Below are 21,698 nucleotides of genomic sequence, written 5' to 3'. Positions count from 1 at the left end.
GAGACTATTCTCCGACTTTGACAAACTCTCCACTGGCTAGAGTGTCCCCAGTGGACGATAGAACGACCTTCAATAAGGTCTTGCTTAGAGGTGCCCAGAAACTAAGCATTGATGTTCCAGAACTGTCAACCTCTTCATCAGTGATTTTTGAGACCCTACAACACAGAACCTCTACCAGGAAGTTACTACCACTGGTGCCTGGTCTCCTTCAACCGACGATGGAAACGTTTCTGACACCAGCAAGCCTGCGTGCAGCGCCAGCTAGGATCTTAAAGTAATACAAGGCCTCAGAGCAGGATCCTTTATTTCTCAGAGCTGATCCCCCACCAGACTCTGTTATTTTAGCCACAGCCTGCAAGACACATTTGGTGGCTCATCGTCAACTGTTCCTCCAGATAAAGAGAGCAAACATCTGGACTCACTGGACAGAAAAATGTGTGGCACATCAGCATTAGTTATGAAGGTCTCGAGTGCCTCTGCACTGTTGGGCAGATACGACTGGTCCCTCTGGGATTCCTTAAACAGGTACGCAGAGAAGTTGCCTAGGGAAGACAGGCAAGGCTTCCACGAGATCCTTCAAGAGGGGAGTTTGGTGGCCAATCGGATTATCAGAGCTGCTGCGGATGACGCGGACTTGGCGGCCCACGAATACGCACATGGCATTTCTGCAAGAAGGTCTTCTTGGCTAAGGCTTACGTGGTTGAAGCAGGAAGCACAACATCGCATCCTAAACCTGCCGTTTAATGGTAACTCCTGATTTGGCGCCCACACTGATGACGAGATGGCTAAAATGAAGTCAGAAATTGACACAATGAGAGCAGTGGGTCTATAGAGGCGAAAAGACTTTAGACGGAGGTATAGGGCTTATGACAGGCGTCCTTACCAACAGAGGGTTCAAACCCCTCATTGGTCCCAGAGACCTCAACAAAAGCAAGGGCGACCTCTGTTTCAGTCTCGCAAAACTGCAAGAGATCACGGACCAAGCAGACGACACCAGTCTACTCCCAAAACCTCCGGCAAGCAATGAGGATTTGCTTCCCTTAATTCTGCCCACCACTCCAGTTGGGAGAAGTATCACAAAGTTCGCTCACTAGTGGCACGTCATAACGAGACAAATGGGTGCTAAACATTGTAGAGAATGGATACTCTCTTCGTTTCAGATCCCCTCCACCTCCTCTACCACCAGCCAGGTCAACGTCTGCCCACCAATCGTTACTATGCAAATAAGTTTGCATCCTGTTGGAAAAGAGAGCAATAGAAAAGGTTCCTGCCGCTCAAAGGGGAAAAGGAGTATACTCCCGATATTTTCTTGTAGCAAAAAAGAGTCAAGAAGGGGTTTTCAGACTTATTCTGGATTTGAGACTACTGAACAAATTCTTTTGGAAACTGAAATTCAGAATGCTGGCTCTTCATCAAATTTTCCCTCAGCTACACCGAGGAGACTGGATGTGCTCCATAGGTCACCAGGATGTGTACTTTCACATTCCAATTGTACCCAAACATCGAAAATTCCTCTGGTTTGTGATCACTTCTCAACACTACCAGTTCAGAGTGCTGCCCTTCGGCCTCAAATCTGCCCCTCGGACATTCTCAAAATGTGTGGCAACGATAGCGGCACACTTGAGAAAGCAGAACATTTTCATTTATCCATACCTAGACGATTGGCTCTTCAAAGCTTCTACCCCAGAACAGGCTGTAAACCATCTCAACCTGGTTCTCAATACTTCCAACTCTCTGGGTTTGCAGGTCAACTTCCAGAAGTCCACTCTCATTCCAGCTCAAAACCTCCACTACCTGGGGGCAACACTGGATACAAAGCTAGAAAAAGTGTATCCACGGAAGAACGACTATCATCAATAATAAAGAAGTGTCACACTCTCCTCAGTTCTCCCAGACCTACGGTCCATCAGGTGACATCTCTGTTGGGCTCCATGGCCTCTTGCATTTTCATTGTCCCGAATGCCAGACTGTATATGAGACTTCTTCAAGAGGCTCTGGAAGACCAGTGGAATCAGCACACAGCCCAATGGGAGGGCAGAATAATTCTTCCTACCAGAGTTCTGCAATAATTACATTGGAGGATGCACAAACATCACCTGTTAGTCGGGGCTCCGTTTCACCAATCTATTCCTTCCGACACTCTGGTAACAGATGCATCACTACAGGGGTGGGGAGCTCACCTGGGTCCCCTTCAGGCTCAAGGCTTGTGGTCCAGCAAAGAGCAGACTTACCATATCAACCTACTGGAACTCAGAGCGGGGTCACCTTGCTCTCAAATCGTTTGCAACATTGATCCAAGGAAAATCTCTTCTGGTCCAGATGGACAATACAACATCAGTGTACTATCTGAACACACAAGGGGGCACGAGATCCCGTTCCCTGTCTCGGGAATCTCAAACCATCTGGCACTGGTTGATAGCGAGAGGGATGTACCTTACAGCGGTTCACCTCCCAGGACAGCAAAACTTAGAGGCAGATTTCCTAAGCAGGACCCTCATGGATGCCCACGTTTGGGTTCTTCACGACTAAGTCGTCGCAGACATCTTCCAGCGGTGGGGTCAGCCTCAGTTAGATCTGTTTGCAGACAAAGTCGACAAAAAATGCCCAGACTTCACGTCCAGGTTCTACCGTCCGGGGACTCAAGGGAATGCCCTGTTGATAGACTGGTCAGGGATATTTCTCTACGCTTTTCCACAGATTCCCCGGATACCAGCGATTATCATCCTGGTGTTGGATCTGTAAAGCTTGTTGATTCTCATAGCCCCACAATGGCCTTGACAATACCGGTACACAGATCTTCTCCAGTTGTCAGAGCAACTGCACAGGAGGCTGCCGTGCGGACCGGATCTCCTCCTTTGCAGACTAGGAGGAAAGATTCTTCATCCCAACCTTCCCTCGCTGAGCTTGACAGCATGGCTCCTGAATTTCTGCAATATGGGCATCTAGGGCTCTCGCAGGAATGTATGGACATTTTAAAGGAGTCCAAAAGACCATCTACGCGTTCAAGTGGAAGAGGTTCTACATGTGGTGCCGACAGCACAATCACAATCTTATTTTGGCTCAGGAGGAGGTCATATTGCCTTACCTGCTACATCTGGCGAAATCAGGTCTGCAGTTCTCCTCTGTTAAGGTACATTTATCTGCTATTACAGCTTATCGTAAGTCGCCCTCTCAGAAATCCTTCTTTACCATGCCAGTAGTTAAGTATTTCTTAGAAGGCTTAAAGAAAGTATTTCCACCCAGTCAGAAACCCTCACCCCATGGGAATTGAATATGGTGTTATCTAGACTCCTGGCCTCTCCCTTTGAACCCATCCACAAAGCTTCTTTGCAACACCTTACGTGGAAGACAGCTTTTCTGGTAGCCATTACTTTGGCTAGGAGGGTCAGTGAAATTCAGGCTCAATCTGCGAGGGAACCTTTCACTGTTTTCCATGATAACAGAGTGGTCCTGAGGAGTCATCCATCGTTCTTGCCTAAGGTGGTGTCGGATTTTCACATTAATCAGACGAAATCGCTTCTGACATTTTTCCCCAATCCGGTTACTCTGGCGGAGAAAGCTTTGCACTCCCTGGACCTTAAGAGAGTGCTCAAATTTTACCTGGATAAGACCAAATCAATTAGACAATCTGACCGTCTGTTTGTTAACTATGGGCATATGAGGACAGGCGACGGTTCCCCAAAACAAACTATTTCTAGATGGACAGTGTCATGTATTTTGACTGCATATCGATTTGGCTAACAAGCAATTATCAGCTAAGCCTAAGCCTCACTCAACAAGAGGAAAGGCGGCTACTGCAGCCCTCCTAAAGAGTGTGCCCATCTCCGAGATTTGTAAAGCTGCCACATGGAGATCTGTATATACTTTTACCAGGCACTACTGTTTAGATTCAGATGCCAAAGCAGATGCACAAGTTGGTCAAGCGTCTCTAAGAAATGTATTTGCATAACATATCGTCTTTCCTGCACTTCTATTAGTCAGTCCGCAGAGGTAGGGGATGGGCTTGCTAATCTGTTCAATATTTATGACTATTGATGAGGATCCCCTGGAAGAGAAGGATAAGATACTTACTTGTAAATCCTAGTTCTCTTCCAGGGGTATCCTCATCAAAGTCATAAACAACCCACCATCCTCTCCGGACACAATTCTTTTAGAAGGGCAGTGATGACCATGTGTCTAATCTATTGAGCTTTACCATCATAAAAAAGTACTGACCTAACTGTGAACCAACTGTCACCTCACTCTCAACCCTGAGGCATGGTGGGATACTGGAGGTGCTCAGGGTCTTAGGCACAGTGCCAATTTTTTTGGTTCTACTGTATTGACTTGCATGCAGCCTATTGGCTAATAATGCTCCTTTATTTCCAATGTAGTTTTTCTCTTTTGAAATGTGTTGCTTATACTTTCTGTGAATTCCACTTGGGCTTCAGAAAGTTTTTAACTCTAATTGAAGGTTTTAATGTATGTTAAAAAAAAAAAATTCCATAGAAATCAAGCATTTTTAGCCTGTTTATCAACAGACTGCATTGCTGTTTTGCACATGTATACATAATACTTGTATTGAAAGTATCTACTAAAATGTTATTTTTCATGTATATATTTCATACTTATATATGTGTGTTTAAATTGCTCCGGGGTCCCCGCACATGGGTGGGAATATTCAATGTTTATGACTTTGAGGATACCCCTGGAAGAGAACTAGGATTTACAGGTAAGTAACTTATCCATATATATATATATATGGAAAGAACTGTTTGTGTCCTGTCGGTGCTAATTAAAAGTACAATTTGTTGTACATGTAATATTTGAGTTCCTCTTCATTTCTTTACACATGCAAATATTTATTTTAGTCATGCTGCCATGTTTGGTCATGTTGTGCTTCAGAGCTCTCCTTTTATATATTGATGTAAAATAGGTGGGTTTCACCTCCACCATTTATAGAGATTTGCTGATTTTCATGGTAAAGTTATCACACTAGTGATACAGCCTACATTGGCACAGATCACCAGTCCAGTTTCCTGTGACAATGAGTTGTATCGATAAAGGGTGGATATTTCTCTCCTGCTATTAAAATAGTGCAAGCTGACCTTTTCTCTTTTTCATCAGGTGGTAAGGGCGAAGGAGAGGTTAGAAGAGGAGCTTAAGATTCAGTTTGCAGAGCAGCAGGAACAACAGAATAAGCAACATCAGCAGCCTCCTCCAGAAACATGATTGTCTCTGTCCTTCCCCTCCTACTATTTTCTTGTAAATAAAGTTCCTGTAAAATAAATGCGCAGTATTTGTTCTCTGCTGTGAGCGGAATGTCCTAAAAGATCAGCTGAAGAGGTCTGTGGAGGGCTTGGAACTTGTGTTTCAGTTGGATCTTTTTTAGAATGCCAGATGTCTGTATGGAGATGACCTTGTATGGTAACATTCTACTGCCGTTATTTCTACACTGCAAAATGTAGCAAAGCCAAGAATGGGATTGGTGACAATCAAAATCCAAATATATACTGATATTCGCTTGGCATTTTCGGGAGTGCAGCAGAGACTCCAAGGCATGGGCATCGGAGGATGTGAGCAAGATTTGATGGCTATTTTTAATGACATACAATTCTGTCTGTCCTGCAGGCTGGACAAGGAAAACAATATCAGTTGTTTTCAGTGCTGTAGATTCCACATGCTGTGCACCATCCTGCCATCTGGTGTTTGACTTGAGATGTCTCAGGTTGTTTTTCTTCGTTTTCAAGGTGTCTCGTGATGCCTTAATAAAATCCACAATGGACAAGGCCACAAAATCCACCTTCGACTGTTTTCTCTAATGGTTAGGTTTATATGTGTAGATGTGAAGCATTCTAAAGTCTGTGGACTGCCTAAGAAACATGCATCAGTAGAATAAGTAAAGGTGAACTATAAAAAGGTGTGTGTCACAGTACTTGCATCCCAGGAGGTGGGATGGGCATGTGCGATTCTACGGCACCACAGGCTGCCAACCAATGGTTACAGGTAAGAAATGTTTTCCTGTGCTGCTGTAGATCACATGCTGTATACAGAATGAGGAACAATATCCAACCCTAATGTGCTGGTTTACAACCAGAAACTGGAGACGTGTGGAACTGTGTTTTTAGTAATTTGTCCGACTTGTGATTTTTGTTGGACTTGTATAGTAATCTTTTATGAGTGTGTGAGTATGTGACCATGTAGCAGCATTACAAACATCTGCGAGAGAAATGCTACCCAAGGACGCCATTATAGCATCTTTTTACACGTGGAAGGTGCTGTAGGTCAGAATATAACGTGTTTCGCTTTGACCTACCAGTCTTAGGAACATTTAACAATCCACTTGTCTAGACCAGCTTTAGAAACATGATTGACAAAGTGGGGTTGTACAATTGCAATGCTTTGTTTTATTGATGAGCCGATTACTGTCCATATAACACATTATGGTTTTCTATACCTAAAATGTATCAAAATCAATAGCGCACTAGCTCCTGCCTGTGGGTGCTGAAAAGCTGGTTATCTCAATGGAACAGTCGACACGAAATGGTGAGTACTTATTGCAGGAAACGAGGGTGAATTCTAAGGACCACTTTATCGGCACCTGCATATTGGCTTCATCCACAGATAAAGTATGACGTTCATATACTCTCCTAAGGGAGCTGGTAGCCGCAAGGGAAACCACCTGCTGGCAGTTTTGAAGGGATTACTCTCTTAAGCCCTTCTTTGAATGCTTTTAAAATATAAATTTTAAAGATAGGCTAGTGTTGTTTTTTACGGTAAGCAGTCACTTCTGCTAAGTGTGCTTGTACAGACTCTTAAGCAAGGCCTTATTTTTGGAGGCGTAAACAATAGCAAATATTTTGTACTGTGACATCTAAGTTCTAAATGTTCAGATTCTTGAACTTGTGTACACATGTACTCTTGAAGAAGTTGTAGGTGTCTGAGCTCTACGACCACTGGTGCTGATTTTAGTTTTGTTTGAACACAGTTGTAGCTTTTCATAAGGGTCTATTGACATTTCTAGGAGGAGGATGTGAACTATAAATATTGTTCCCACAATGAGGCAATGAGAATTAGCATCATTGGCACTGGTCTAATTTTCCTGACTGCATACTGAATTAGTGGTAGAAGTGTTTGAAAATATCCTCAACCATCTGATTCATATGGCATTACCCAAAGACGGCTGGTTATGATACCAAGATGCAAAGTTTTTTTTTAAATATCTTCTTTTTCACTGGTGGCAAACAGGTCTGTTGGCATTCCCAAACTTGATTGAGTTCCTGGGAGGTAATTTCCCATTTCCGGTTTGTTGATGGCTCATGGTGGGAAGATCTAAAGTTCATTGTCCACACTTAAGAGGTGGTCTGCCAGCAAGGCTATTTAGTGTCAAATTTCCAGTACCATATTGTCTGAGAGAATTTGGACAGCTGTATTGAGTGATAAACTCCTGTTTCTGTTTATACTCGGTGGTCATAGTCTTTTCGAATGAGAACAAACATGAGGCAAATTCTTGTCTGAAAAGCTTCGAAAGCTAACTGCTCTGACCTGAGTGTTGCTATGTTGTTGTGGGGAACCATGGTAACTGGATTGCAAGGTCATGCTGTGAGCTCCCCGTCCCGTATGGATGTGGGTCGACACAACCAGCCTAGTAGCAAGTTATTCTCGTTCTACCAGTGCAATTTGTGCTGAACACTAGATCTTCCCAATCCCCCAGTTGCCTGTGACCACAGCCTGCAAAGACACTCTTGTAGAGGGAGCTTGTGCAACCAAGTGTTTCAGGCTAGAGGAAGACGAGAGCCACCATTCCCAACTGTTTCTTATAATTTTCTTTGTCAGAACACACCATTGGGCAAAGAGGAAGTGGCCACTGAAATTTCATTCATTTTGATGAGCTCGGGTAAGCCTTTCCCATAACTGAAGTGTTGCTCCCAGGAACGCATGGGTTTACCAATGACACAATTGTGACTTTTTTAGTGTTGATTGTAAGGCCTAATTAGTGATGAAGTAGGATAGTTTGTTGGGCCTGTCAGAGGCATTGCACATAGATGGTCCTCTCTACTAGCCAGTCACCCAGATACGGGAAGACATGAGAGGTGCACAGCCACCACAATTTGAATACTATGGCGGCTGTGGTAACACGTGGTGATAGTCCTTTAGATTTTTTATGAACAGACAGTCTTCCCTGATTGGGTTGAGTGGTCAGGGCCAGGGGAGTGGAGGGTGTGTCGTTGCTTGTTGGCAGAGCGACCTCAGCAGTACCTCTGGTTTTTGGTAGGTGTGGCTGCTGCAATGGAATCTGCCCCTAGGGTATTGTTTGTCCTGTTGCTGGACTTACTGAATAAACGTCTGTGGCTGGTATTGCTATCTAGGTGTGGTTTATGGTGCTTTGGATGCAGTGCAGATTTTCGGTTTGGGAAACCCATCCTTTGCTGCTGTTGCAGGACACCTGTAGCCTTTACTATATCTGTGTCTTTCTGTTTGTTTTTTGAGCATCTCATCCACCTGAAGGTCAAATAGATCTTAGACATTGAAAGGTAAGCTGGTAAGGTGCTAGTGGATGTTAGTACCGGTGCCTGACACCCTGAGCTATGCATTGATCCCTGAGAGGATCTTGTTATGTACCTACGTAAAGGCGGCATCTACTGCATACTTGATGGTGCGTGTATTAGAGATCGCTTTCCCCTCCTGTACAGTCTTCTTTACCCTTTTCCTGTGCACCCCTTCAAGATGCTTGAAGTTGTTCCATTTCTTCAAACTGTTAGCTATCACGCTGATTGAGCCGTGCCATGGATTTGGCTGCACACTTTGGTGTAGACGCTCCTAAAGTGTTTCACAGCAGCACTAATCCTCTTACTCTTGTCAGGAGGTGGAGTGTCTCCTGTGCCTTGCATGAAGACTCTTTTCTGTGCTCTGTGAATAAATATTGTGTGTGGAGTTAAATGCCCACAGATGAACAACAGGTTTTGCAGAGGATTCTTGTACTTTTTCTCTCCCCAGGGAGTGATTGCTCTTGTTTTGACAGCCTTGAATTTGACTGTGGAACATTTTCACATGGTCTTGAGCATGAGCAAGAACTGCATGGTATCCTTTGTTGTCGAAAAGGTACCCATGAAGACGACCCGGTTATCATCTGCACTATATGCAGAGATGCCATCTTGTGAACAAGCCTTAACTGCATGGTTCTAAAGATTAATCGCCTTGACTGCCAGCAATGTATGTAATCATGCAACCAGTCTTGTTGGTCGGTTGGCCCTGGGTCCTGATACAGTGGCATTGGGTCTGTGGAAAGGTCATGATCAGAGTCTTGGTGTAATGAGTGTGTTGCCTGACCTCTATTTGGAAATGGAGAATTCTCGAATTACCAATGAAATAGCCCCTTTAAAGGTGAGCTTGCTTTGCTCGTTGGATGGTGGAAGAGGGGCAGGCAACAATATAGCCAATATGTCGGTGATAACGTGGAATGGCCTCTGTCTGGTATTGGGCTGTTCTCTTCATCTTGATGAGGGTGTGGTGTGCTCAGCTTCAACATTGCCGTCTGTGCCAGGGGCTGTTAGGCTTGGTTGTTAAATTCCTTGAGCATAGAGTCTTCCGGTGTCAAGGTTGTCTTTCAGCCTTGAACTGTCTCAGCCACTGTAGTCGGAGCTGTGTGCTGGACCTTCTTTGTGGGAATGTAGTCGTTCAACGCATGCGACTCTTGGGGCCATTTGTTGCCAAGGGGCTGCAGCAGTCTTTGAGGGTGATCTCACAAGGGAAGGTCCTTGTCATCTTCTTGGATGTTGTACATGGTTCTCAGTGTTGTGGCCTTAATCTCAAGGTGACTTTGGGAAGTCCTGCAAAATATTGTTATATAACCGTCATCACAATTGGACCTGAAGCATTGATGTAATGGGTGTTTATTCGATGACTTGAGAAAAAGATGCCTCAGTCCAAGGGTGTTTTTTTCTTTTTGCTCAACAGAGCTATTAGAGTAGACGAGACCGAAAATTCTTCTACGCAGAAAAACAACTTGAAACATCTGACCCCAACATAAGATGTCAGGAGTGTGGACAACATGTGAGCTACAGCAACAAATGCTTCAAACAGCGACTTTTAAATGTCTTCTCTTTTGAAACTGAATGTTTTTTGGGCTTCATAATTATCATACTGAAAAAGCATGCACAAACTTTTTAAGGTTAGAAGAATAGAAACCATCGTGTCCAAGCAACATTTTCCCTGGAATGATGCGACCTTTTTAAAAGGTCCTGTTTTTTCCACAAAAATGTAAACGGAGAACTACGGCAAGGCCCTTTATGCCTTTTTCACACTAAACTGAAATGCTGAAGATAAGGTTATAGTGAAGCAGAAATAGTTTGTCTCTACTATTCTTGCTATCCTGTCCTTAGACTCTACAATAGCTCTGTGTGTAGAGCTGGTTCTGTCCCCTGAGACACTGTGGGGGGTCTATTCAAAATGGTAAATTTACACATGTATATTATGTTATCATGTTAACTTATTGGTGCACTAAGTAGTTACTTTACACTTTTGTTTGCTATTCACCATTTCTGAGTGTAAATGTACTACTAGGTGTGGACTTAAATGTCTCCACCCTCACAAAACTAGGGGCGGGGCCTACTAGAACAGAATTTATGAATGTAATCTTACTGCATAGGTGTTGTTCTCTCTATGCTAAAGTATAGGGAAAATAATAAAGTACAATTTTAAAATATTTAAAATATTACAATGTAAAAGAAAAATGTAACTCAACTTTAAGTAGTAATCTAAAAAAAGTTACAACATTAACTTGTCAACTTGAATGTTAAAATATATCAAATTAATTCATATTTTTTAATTTATTGCAACTAAATTATATTTTCTGTTAAAAGTTGACATGTTTTTTTCATTATATATTAACATTGTTAAATATTTAATAACAACAAAATTAAATGTAACTTTTAACACTTGAATATATATATATATTATGTTACCTAGTGGCGGTCGCCGCTAGGTAGTGAAAGTTAGGACCTAGTTTCTATAGAAAAGGCATTTTTTGTTTTGCTAATAACTTTGGGGCAGTTTGATGAATCTTCACAAAACTTTCCCAAAAACTTTCATGCTCACGTCAGCAGCTTTCTGGGAAGTTTCAGGGTGATCTGTCAAGCAGGCCCAAGAAAAAGTGAGCGTCAAAACGTGTTTCCCCTAATTCATTTTTCCATAGCGATTTTGAACAGCGATAGTGCCAAAATCAGTGGAGGAATAACACCAAATTTGGCAACAAGGTTGTTCTTGGTCAAGAAAGGGGCCTTTTGTTATTTAATGAAAATCCGTTCAGTAACTTTTTAGTTAATAAGTGGAAACCAAACTTGTGTATATATAGGAAGGCAGGTCCGTCATGGCTCCAGCTCCACGCGACAGGAGTACTGTGATTGGCTGGTCGCAAGCTCTGGGAAAAGTTGCAGCCACCATCTTATCCACCGGTGCATGTTCCTGTAAGGTGGAACTTTGGCCTGATAACAATAAAAACGTTCAGGGTAGAAATACTCTGACCCCTTGATGTACAATAATGAGTGACTGAGTGACCGTTTATGATTGAAAAATGATTTTAAAACTTTTATTTTTCCACAATCGTGGAGTCTCGGCTCTCAGCGCGGCCCAACATGTAACCTTGCAACTGATTTGTGAACCCTGCATCAAAATATAAAAATTAAAAAAAGTCATACACTCATGCACAGACTCATTCAGACCCTCATGCTGCCACTCACAGACCCACTCTTACACCCACTCAGACCCTCATGTACAGTCATAGGCCCATTAATACAGTCATACATCCACTCAGAGATCCATTCAGACCCTTACGTAATATCTCACAGATCCACTCACACCCTCATGTAGCCACTCAGACCCTCATACACCCACTCAGACCCTTGTGGACCCACTCACAGTCCCACTCAGACCCTCACATACCCACTCACGGACACACACAGACACTGATGCACCCACTCTCACACCCAGGCACTCTCACCCCCAGATACATTCCAATCACTGCCATGCATGGCCAAAGGGCCTTGCGCAGCATTGGGTTGGGTGGTTAGGGGTGTTGGCTGCAGGATCTGGCCGCCGGCCAAGCCTTGCGAAGCAGCCCCCTCCCTGCAAGGCCGTGCACAGTGCAACATTGGGTGTTTATAGGGGGTTGGTCTCAGGCCCGGGCTGTAGGCCAGGGACTGTGGCCAACTGCCTCCGCGCACATCCAAAGGCCATGCGCGGCAGTGATTGGAATAACGTATAGTAATAAAAATTACTATACGTTAAAAAACCCATAGAATTTCACTGAAAAAAACAAACGTTACAGGGACGTTATAATTATGAAATAGAATTAAAACGAGCATTTCCAATGCAATGGGTCTCGCATTTGCTTGAGTTGGAGCCAATGGCGTTGTAAATTCAAAAGTGACTTTTCTTGCCACATAAATTGGTCAACATTGCCTCATCATTTTTTCTTTTCCTGCCACAAAAAATCCAGTGGCCCTGCATAGAATTAAGGCACTTCCATTTACCTTCTTCATCTATCTGCAGCCAAAATGAAAATGTTGCCATTTAGCATCCTAATTTAAATCTGCCATGCTAATTCCAATCGAATACTACTTTCACCACCCCACCGTCAGAGTTGCTGGCTGGCTAACACAATTCCCCAAAAAACAAACACAAGACAGCCACGGAGGCGTGACAAGAGAAATAAAGTAGAAGGGTCACCCAAACATATCAAGAGTGTTCAAATAGCCATAGTGTAATAAGGATGTTAAATTGGCCTCAATAATAGTCATAATTGCAATACGGGATAGATTAATAAATCATATTAACCCAATAAAAACCTTTATCAGAAATAAACTTTTGGCTTTAGACTGTAATGCTCAGAACAGCCCGTAGAGAACCCCACAATAAACAGCATTTGTAAGAAGCATGGTCATGTAACCACATAGTTAGTCCCTAAAGGGCATAACCACATGAAAACAGAATGGCAGAAAGTGATGCAATCCAACCATATTTTTAGCCCCTAGAGGGCATAGTGCCTCACACATTTTCAGAGCTAGCAAGCCTACTAGAATGCTAGTACAAACTAGGCAGTTAAAACACAAATTACTCTCAGTTGTAAAACAAAAGTTCCAGCCATAAGAGAACTTAAGAAGATACTGAATGGTGGGAAATGTTATTATTTTGGGCTCTCCTCTAACTTAGTTGGGGACCAAGAGATGACCTAAACAGAAAGTGTGTTGTGCTGAACGTTTTGATGGTGGTCTCACTGTCCTAGGACTGCCACAGGCTGAGTTATGGGCAAAAATGTTTTGAAAAAGGAATGCCCTGCAAACCATTATGGGACAAGTTTACAAGTGCAGTGAATATTGTAGTATGTTAGCTGCAATGCTAGAGGACACCACAATAAAAATTGCATTTGTAAGAAACATGGTCATGTAACCATATAGTTAGCCCCTAGAGGGCATTACCGCTTGAAATGAGAATGGGAGAAAGCAATGCAGTGTAACCATATATTTAGCCCCTTGAGGGTATAGTGCCTTGCACAATGTCAGGCCCTTAAAATACAAACTATTCTCAGCTTAAGACAAAAGTTCCAGCCATGAGAGAGCTTAAAAAGGCACTGCCTGGTGTGAGGGGTTATTATTTTGGGGTCCCCATTAACCTAGTGTGGGGACCCACACCTACGTAGGAAGAAAATTTTGTGCTGAATGTTTTGATGGTGGTCTCATTGTCCTAGGACCACCATAGGCTGAGTTATGGGCGAAAATGTTTTGTAAACTAATGCTTGCAAAGCATTATGAGGTGAGTTTCCCCCAAGTGCAGTGAATATTGTAGTATCTGCTCTCCCACATGTTGGGAGAGCCACTTTGAGGATTTCTGTGTTTTTTTTTATTTTTTAGCATTTATGAATTACAAGTGTTTTTGTGAAAGCTATGGCACGCAAAGGGGAGAGCCAAAATAAATTACTCTCATTAAACTAACAGTGTGAACAATGTGACCAGAGCTGCAATACCACTGATGGAGTTAGCGCTGCTGTTCTGCGCTGTGAGCGCCATGGAGCATGAAGGGGAGAAATAAAAGAAAAAAAACTGTCCGTCCATGCTAAAGTATATCTGCAATCATGCAATAATCCATGTAACAGGGTCAGTCTGCCAGGCAGTATCAAAACAGCCCCAATGTGGGAAAAACGTAAAGCATTTACCTATGACATCAAGGGATTTTTTTATAGGCAAGCCCCTGAACGATGGGCGTGGTTAAAAGCCCACACATAGATCACAGGTCGAAAAGCGATTGTGCGCTCGAACTAAAAAACATAGAAATTCACTTAAAAAACATAAGGCTACAGAGACATTATAGTTAGGCTCACATTTTAAAGGTAGAAAACCATAGAAATTCACCTGTTATAGTTAGTTATTTCAAGTAACAATAACTCGCGCCCTAGCCAAGCTCTTCTAATTACCTCCATAAATTACTCCACTCATGACATCTTTTATAATATCAATGAAGTATTTGCGAAAAAACTCAATGGCGGGGTGTGATTTATTATTTGTGTATTGCAGTACATGTTCATGGCCATGTGTGGTGCTGGACATACTCCAAGGCTGGGCTGGAGTAGATTTAAGACTCTTTGGGGGTCTTCTTTTGTTATAATAACTTCAGAAGGCCACTTTATGAACAGCAGTGGCCTTACTCCTTTGTATTTTCTGGTCCCTCCTTACCCCTCCCTCAGCCCCTCTCTACCCTTTCATATTCTCCCCCACCCACACACACACACACACACACATCTAGTAGTAAAGAAATCTCACTTTCCAGCCGGCCTCCCCGAGTTCCTTCCACATTTACTGCTAAAACATATTCCTTTGTGTGTGAAGATTTTTTTAACCAGGGAGGACACTAATGCATAGAAAAGCAAGGAGAGGCGGAGGTTTCCACACGCAGAGTTGCGGGTAGGATTTTGTATTACATGAATAGTACTATTTTAGTACCACAAATCGTAATGCCAAAAGACTAATTGAAGTTTGGAAATAGGGCCCCAATGTGGGAGTGTAGTATTTTCCTAAACAAATTTGCAAAGGTGTATCCTCTCAAACCACTAATTATGCATTGTGTGTAGGGCGATTATACACGTGCAAGTAATGCGTGTGTTTTTTAATGGTCTTGTATATATCTGTTTAGTTCCCCGGACAATATATATGTAGGTGATGTAAAATATTTATAACTTGATAAAGGAGTATAACTAATGTACCACTAATGACCTATTTTTTCAAAAATCTATGCTGTTCACTATTGTATGTTGTTAGCAATTTCTTTGAAGTATGTTTATAATTATTTCAATGGTACTGCAACCTTGGTCACCTAAAAGCTGAACACCCACTAGGAAATAAATGGCGTAATGGTATGCAGTGTTTAAACGTTGGTGTGCAATTGTTGCATCAGATTATCTAGTAAATGTGTTTCGTCAGTAAGCTATGTTTTGAATGCACCCAAATCATTATGGGCTTCAAAGATATGTAGAATTCACAGATCGTCCAGTGGATTTAATTCCATACCTCAAGAGGCTTTACAGTAGTATTAAGATCCTGGAAGATGAGATCACGCATTTGGCTACAAAGTTATTTGAAATGACAATGTTAGCAAGACTTTAGTGCTGAAGTAATCCAATGTAAAATACAAGCTCAAGTCATCCTTTACTTACTTCTGTTGTCACAGAGGAAATATTCTAAGACACTTTTCAAAATCTAGTTAATCCTTATTACATCAACAAAATTATTAGGGGTTTTCCATGTTGGGTATGGAGGTATTAAAGAATTCTTCAAACTTTGTGATGTATTTGGAACAGTTCTTTTTTTCAAATGATATACAAGAAACCACTACTCAGTATATTTTAAATAAAATCAGCAGTTATTGAGAATTATGTTCAGTGTTTATAAAAGAGTTTGGTTTTGGTACATAATCTAACGATATTAGAGATGGACAGTTCTTACATGTACAAATTCTAAAGACCCTAGATTCTGCAGCATGGATTAGGATGCCCAGGACACAGTATTTCAAGCTGTACATTAAAGTATTATGTTCAGTATTTTCATTACTAAATCGCCAAACAGGAACTTTGAATAGCTGCAGTCTTAGAGTGGTTGGTGGAGGTGTCTTATTAATAAAAAGGTAGAATTCAAATACAGTAGCATAATGTTATCCATTAAATTATTCTTTCATAATACCATTAGGGCATCCTGCAAAAGCTTTTTTGGGGTTAACATTTTTATAAATGAGTGGCCTACTTCTTTATATGCTGTTTGGCTTTTATGTTTCAATAGTTGTTAGATGGATACATCAAACAAAGAGTGGATGCAGTCTCCAAGCTTGAACACCCCCTTAAGAACAGCCATCACCTCCCTCATTACCTATTACTCTCCCGCTACCCCTCCCCTCTCCACCCCTCTTTAGATCAGTGACTATATCAGGCGCTTCAGTCAATCAATCATATTTATATAGTGCAACTACTCACCCGTATAGGTCTCAAGGTGCAGAGGGGGTTGGTCCTCTGTGCTTCAGTTGAAGAGACAGGTCTTAAGATCCTTCCTGAACTGAGGCAGCGTTTTTTTTTTTTCCCCCATAAATCTGTTTATTATTATTTTTCATCATATTATAACATTTGACTTTCAGCAACTTTAGGATCTGAACTGAGGCAACAGTGGTGACTTCCTGAGGTGAAGAGGCAAGGTGTTCCAGTTCTTTGCCACAAAGTATGCAAAGGAACTTCCTCCGTGCGAGGTCTTCCATATGCAGGGTACGGTGACTACTGCCTGTTGAGTGGAGTGGAGTGGTCTGGTCTGGTGGAGGAGTACAAGGTGATGCGGTGGTTGAGGTAGGTGGGTCCTAGGTCGTGGAGCGCCTTGTATGCGTGGACAAGGAGTTTGAAGTTGATCCTCTTCTTGACAGGGAGCCAGTGGTGGTCCCTTAAGTGTCTGGTGATATGTTCATGGCAGAGGATGTCCTGGATGAGTCTGGTGGAGGCGTTTTGTATGTGCTGTAGTTTCTTCAGTGGTGCCGGTGTTGAGGGCGTTGCCATAGTTGAGTCTGCTGGTGGCCAAGGTGTGGGTTTTGCAGCAGTCATTTAGAATCCATTTGAAGATCTTCCAGAGTAGTTGGAGTGTGTGAAAACAGGAGGATGCGACAGAGTTGACTTGGCAGTTCTTGGTGAGTGAGGAATCCAGAATGAAGCTGAGGTGCCTGCATGGTTTGTTGGGGTGGGTGGGTGCTGAGAGAAGCAGGCCACCAGGAATCGTCCTAGGTTGATCTGTAGGGTCCCAGGATGAGGAGCTCGGTCTTGTCCGAGTTGAACTTGAGGCAGCTGTCCTTTATCCAGGTGGCGATGGCTTTCATTCTGTTGAGGAAATTCTTCTTGGCTGTTGTGGGGTTTTCTGTCAGTGAGATGATCAGCTGAGTGTCGTTGGCATAGGAGATGATTTTCAGTCTGTTGTTTCCTGATGATGAATGCGAGCAGGGCCATGTAAATGTTGAAGAGTGTGGGTCTCAGGGAGGAGACTTGGGGAACTCCGCAGCTGATCGCCGTAGGTTCTGACAGTTATGACTGTGTTCTGCTGGTCTTGAAGGAGCGTATCCATTGTAGGGCCTTTCTGCAGATGCTAGCTGCGTGGAGTCTGGAGCAGAGGGTGTGATGCAAGACCGTATCAAAGGCAGCCAATAGGTGCAGTAGGATGAGGGCTGCTGTTTTGTCGTGGTCGAGCAGCGAGCAGATGTCATCTGTGGCGGCGAGGAGGGCAATCTTTGTGCTGTGTTTGCTCCTGAAACCTGATTGAAGACAACAACATCCTGGACATCTCCCAATGTGTTTGCGGAGCTGTGCGTTGATGACCTTGGATGGGAAAGGCAACAGAAAGATGAGGCAGTAGTCCTTGAGGTCCAGGTGGCCAACTGTAGGTTTTTTCAGGAGTGGGCGGATATTTGTGTGCTTCCTGTCCTCAGGGAAGGTGGCCATGCAACAGGTGAAAGTGAGGTGGAGCTTGGTTTTGATGTAGGTGTTGGCTTTGAAAATGTGGTGAGGACAGGGGTCAGTAGGAGCTTCGGAGTGGATGGTGTTCATGATGGAGCTGGTTTCGTCTGTGATGAGGTGGTACGGCAGTGCAGGATCTGTGAAGGGTCGGAGAGTCTGAGCTGGAGATTTGTTGGTGGGCTCGGCGGGTCTTGGGGTCCGAAGCTATCGTAGATGTCTGTGATTTTTCGGTGGAGGAAGGTGGCTAGTCTGTTGCAGAGGTCCTGAGATGGAGGGATGTTTGCTGCTTCCAATTGGGGTTTGGTGAACTCCTTGACCACAGCGAAGAGCTCTTTGGTGTTGTGTGCGATGGCTCTGATACAGTCCTGCAGCATGGCTTTCCTGGTGGATCTAATGAGGTGGTGGTGGGATTTGATGGCAGATTTGAAGGCTGCGAGGTCACCCGTAGACTTGCTGTTTCTCAATTTTTTTTCTAGCCGTCTGCAGGTGCGCCTGGAGTCCTATAGTACAGGGTACAATCAGTTGGCCTACATGAAGTTGTGTTTTGCTGAAGTCTTTCAGGGTAGTGCTGTGGTATTGGGGCATTCGGAAATCCGTTGGTGGAATTTCCGTGCTGAGATGTTTGCGTCTGTGGCGAGGGGAGGAAGAGACTTTCTGAGTGTGTTAGTGAGCTGTTCCTCAGTTATCTGGTTCCATTTCCTGCTTGGGGAGCAGAATGTGCGCGAGTGGATGGTCGGTGTGGTGATGGAGAAATGAATGCAGTGGTGGTTGGTTCAGTGTAGCATGGAGGTGTTGTCGACTGATGTTGCTGGCGGAAAAGATGGGGTCGAGTGTGTGTCCAGTGATGTGTGTTGGGAAGGTAACAGTTACTTGAGGGCTTATGGTGGCGAGGTTCTCGAGCAGGGAAGCGGTGTTGATGTTGTTAATGTGGTAGTTGAGGTCACCGAGGAGAAGGTAGTTTGTGGATGCAAGTGCGCGGGGAGCTATGATGTCGACGATGACGTGGGTCTGGAAATGGAGGTGCTCCATGAGGGGGTGTTCTTCTGTGTTAGTTATCAGGTGGAGGGTGGATTTATGTACGATGGCTAGATCACTGCCTGGTCAAGAGGTTCGGTCTTTGCGTGCAGTTTATGGTCGCTGGCAATAGCGATGTCTTGTGCTGATGCTGGATTCATCCATGTTTCAGTGAGAAAGGTGATGTCTGTGCGGATGGAGCCTAGCGGATCCCAGAGTTCTACACTGTGTTTTTGGAGGGAGCGTATGTTGAGAAGGATGCAGCTTAAGGTGCTCTGGGTGGCTGTTCAATGGCCCAATGGTGGGAGAGTCTGGCTTTTGGTGTAGGGTGAGGGTGTGGTGGCAGTAGAGGCAGGAGAACAGTCCATGGGTGTCTCTGGGAGATGCAAGAGGATAGGCATTGGAGCGTCCTGTGTTCAGCATGTAGAGGGTCTCCGTGTTGTATTGAAGGATGGTCGGAGGACCAGGGTTCGTGGTGCTGGGCACGGACAGGCTCGCCTTTGGCACGCCAGCGGCACAGCTGCCATTAAGAAGGTGATGGATGTGGGAGGGTTCAGTCAACTGGGAAGCGGGAGAGTGGGTATAAGCACTTCAGAGGTAAGGGGTGGGGCCGCAGGGAAATGGAGCGTGGGGAGAGGGAAAGGCGCTGAAAGGAAAGACAGGAAAGAGAATGAAGAAATAGAATAAGGAAAAATAAAGATGACAAAGCACAGAAAAAAAAGCAAAAGTAAAGGTGACAGGCACAGATACTCACACACAGATGGCTCATTCGGGTACTCCCACATGTTGTTGATAGTAGCGTACTCGCGGCCTATCGAAAATCGAGACATTTCTTTGTAACCTGTTTGGATTCCTTTTGGATCGGATATCCTTAGGTATTGCGTTTTCCGTCGGAGAATTATTATTTATATATAGCTCGTCACTGGATTCAAGCCCTGAAGAAGTTGTTTGGGTTAATGCCTTAACACGAAACATGTGTTGGCTGCATTAATATTGGATTATATCGTCAGTTTTACATCTAATAACCGAAAACAACAGAATACTGAAAAATGCATTGAGTTGTTCTTCTACACACACCGGGGGAAAGTGTACTGCCCAGTGGAATTGGGAGTTTCCATGAATAAATTCTAAAGGACTGGATACCATTGATGGACTGTATTTGTCATTATCTATGAGATTACATTAAGAAGGGTATATGTGATTGATTTATAAGTGATTGTTAATGAGTGCATCACAATTGTTTCTGTTACAGATGGCCACTAGGCCTACAGGGATGAGGCGCAGGTGGGAGCCTGCGAGTGGGTGTGGGCCTCGAACTGAGAGTCAGGCAGGCTCTCAGTTCGATTGCAGCAGAGGCAGCAGCAACAGGTGAAGCTGCGCAGAGGAGAGCAAGCCGACACTGACCAGGTTGTTGTAATTTAATTGCGATTAGATTAAGCATTAGCAGAAGACATCTTGTATTTAGCAACTATTGTGAACATTTGGCGGTATCCATTTTGTATTCATGGCAGCCATTTTCTCTGCCATGTGCTCGCCATGTGCTTTGTCCTACCTTTCTGTTAACTACTCTTGAAAATCTGTCTACTGACAAGTTATATTTAGCATCTCCCACTTTCGCACATGCCCAGTAAGATCTGCAGCTGTTAGTAATCAGTAACAGACAGTAATGTATCAACTAGTCCTTGAAACTGTTAGCCCCTCCTACCTGTCGACTGTGAATTTCCATATGACCTCACATGTATGTAAGGCTTGCTTCTATAATTGTACCACCTTCTTTTAGCCCCTGCGTGGGTATAAAAGGAGCATGCTCCCTTAGTTCAGTGTGCTACTTCAAACATTACCGAAGGGTGCTGTTTGAACTGTAGTACCACCTCATGAGGTTTAATAAACTTTGTCTTTTATTTCAGTTTCTGTGCCAACTTCTTCCTATATGGTCTGAGGACTTTGTGCAGAGAAGGGCGAACCTCTTGCACTAGTAGGTCTTGCTGAGGCTTACTTCAACAAATTGGCGCCCGAACAGGGACTCATCGGCGACTCGGACACCCGACCGATTGGTCGCGACGAAGGATTGGGATCTCACTGCGGACGATCAATGCCTGAGGAGACCCGAGTCTTGGCAACCATGGCGTTTTTCCCTTCTTTCTGATTTGACCATCCGGGTGGCGCCGGTCCTCGACTGAGATCCTTTTTGTTCATTCGTCATGCAGTGACCATTTGGTAGATTTTAGAAATTGGCATTTGGAACCTGGACACCCTGTGATTGGTAAGAGCCGTTTTATGGCACTTGCTGTGGGTTTTGATGCCTTTGTTTGGTAATGAAGTTTAGCACTACTTACTGTGGCTCTTTTGGGTGACTAGTCAATTTGTGTCCTTTGAATTGATATATAAATTGCAATTTATATAGGCAGGTAATGAGGAGAATTTTCTCCAATTTAATTTTGATTTGAACGGCACCTTAAGTGCTACTTTGATTATAATATTGCATATTCTGCACTATTTTTGGCATGCCTGTTTTTAGAGCACTTCGTAGGATGTGTTGCTTTTGTAATGGTACCAATTTGAGACTGGAAGAATTGCAACCGGCACCCCCAGAGGGGACGCCCGATAAAGATATGTATGTTAAACATGGTCTTTCTTCTATAATGTACAACACATTATGGAATAAATACACTCGTGCGGATCC

General features: G+C 43.6%; 1 protein-coding gene across 1 annotated transcript in view; it reads left to right on the top strand.

Moving 5' to 3' along the window:
* Positions 1-5,269, top strand: part of LOC138261488 (coronin-7-like) — a 1,075,977-nt gene extending 1,070,708 nt beyond the window's left edge. The window contains exon 31 of the mRNA XM_069210466.1: positions 5,107-5,269. Within this exon, the coding sequence (XP_069066567.1) occupies positions 5,107-5,211 (105 nt within the window). The 3' untranslated portion in view covers positions 5,212-5,269. The remainder of the gene's footprint in view (positions 1-5,106) is intronic.
* Positions 5,270-21,698: the final 16,429 nt, after the last annotated feature.

Source organism: Pleurodeles waltl, chromosome 10, assembly GCF_031143425.1.
Source record: "Pleurodeles waltl isolate 20211129_DDA chromosome 10, aPleWal1.hap1.20221129, whole genome shotgun sequence".
In the NCBI taxonomy this organism is placed as follows: Eukaryota; Metazoa; Chordata; class Amphibia; order Caudata; family Salamandridae; genus Pleurodeles; species Pleurodeles waltl.
The sequence above is the reverse complement of the archived record's forward strand: the minus strand, read 5'-3'. Positions and strand labels throughout refer to the sequence as shown.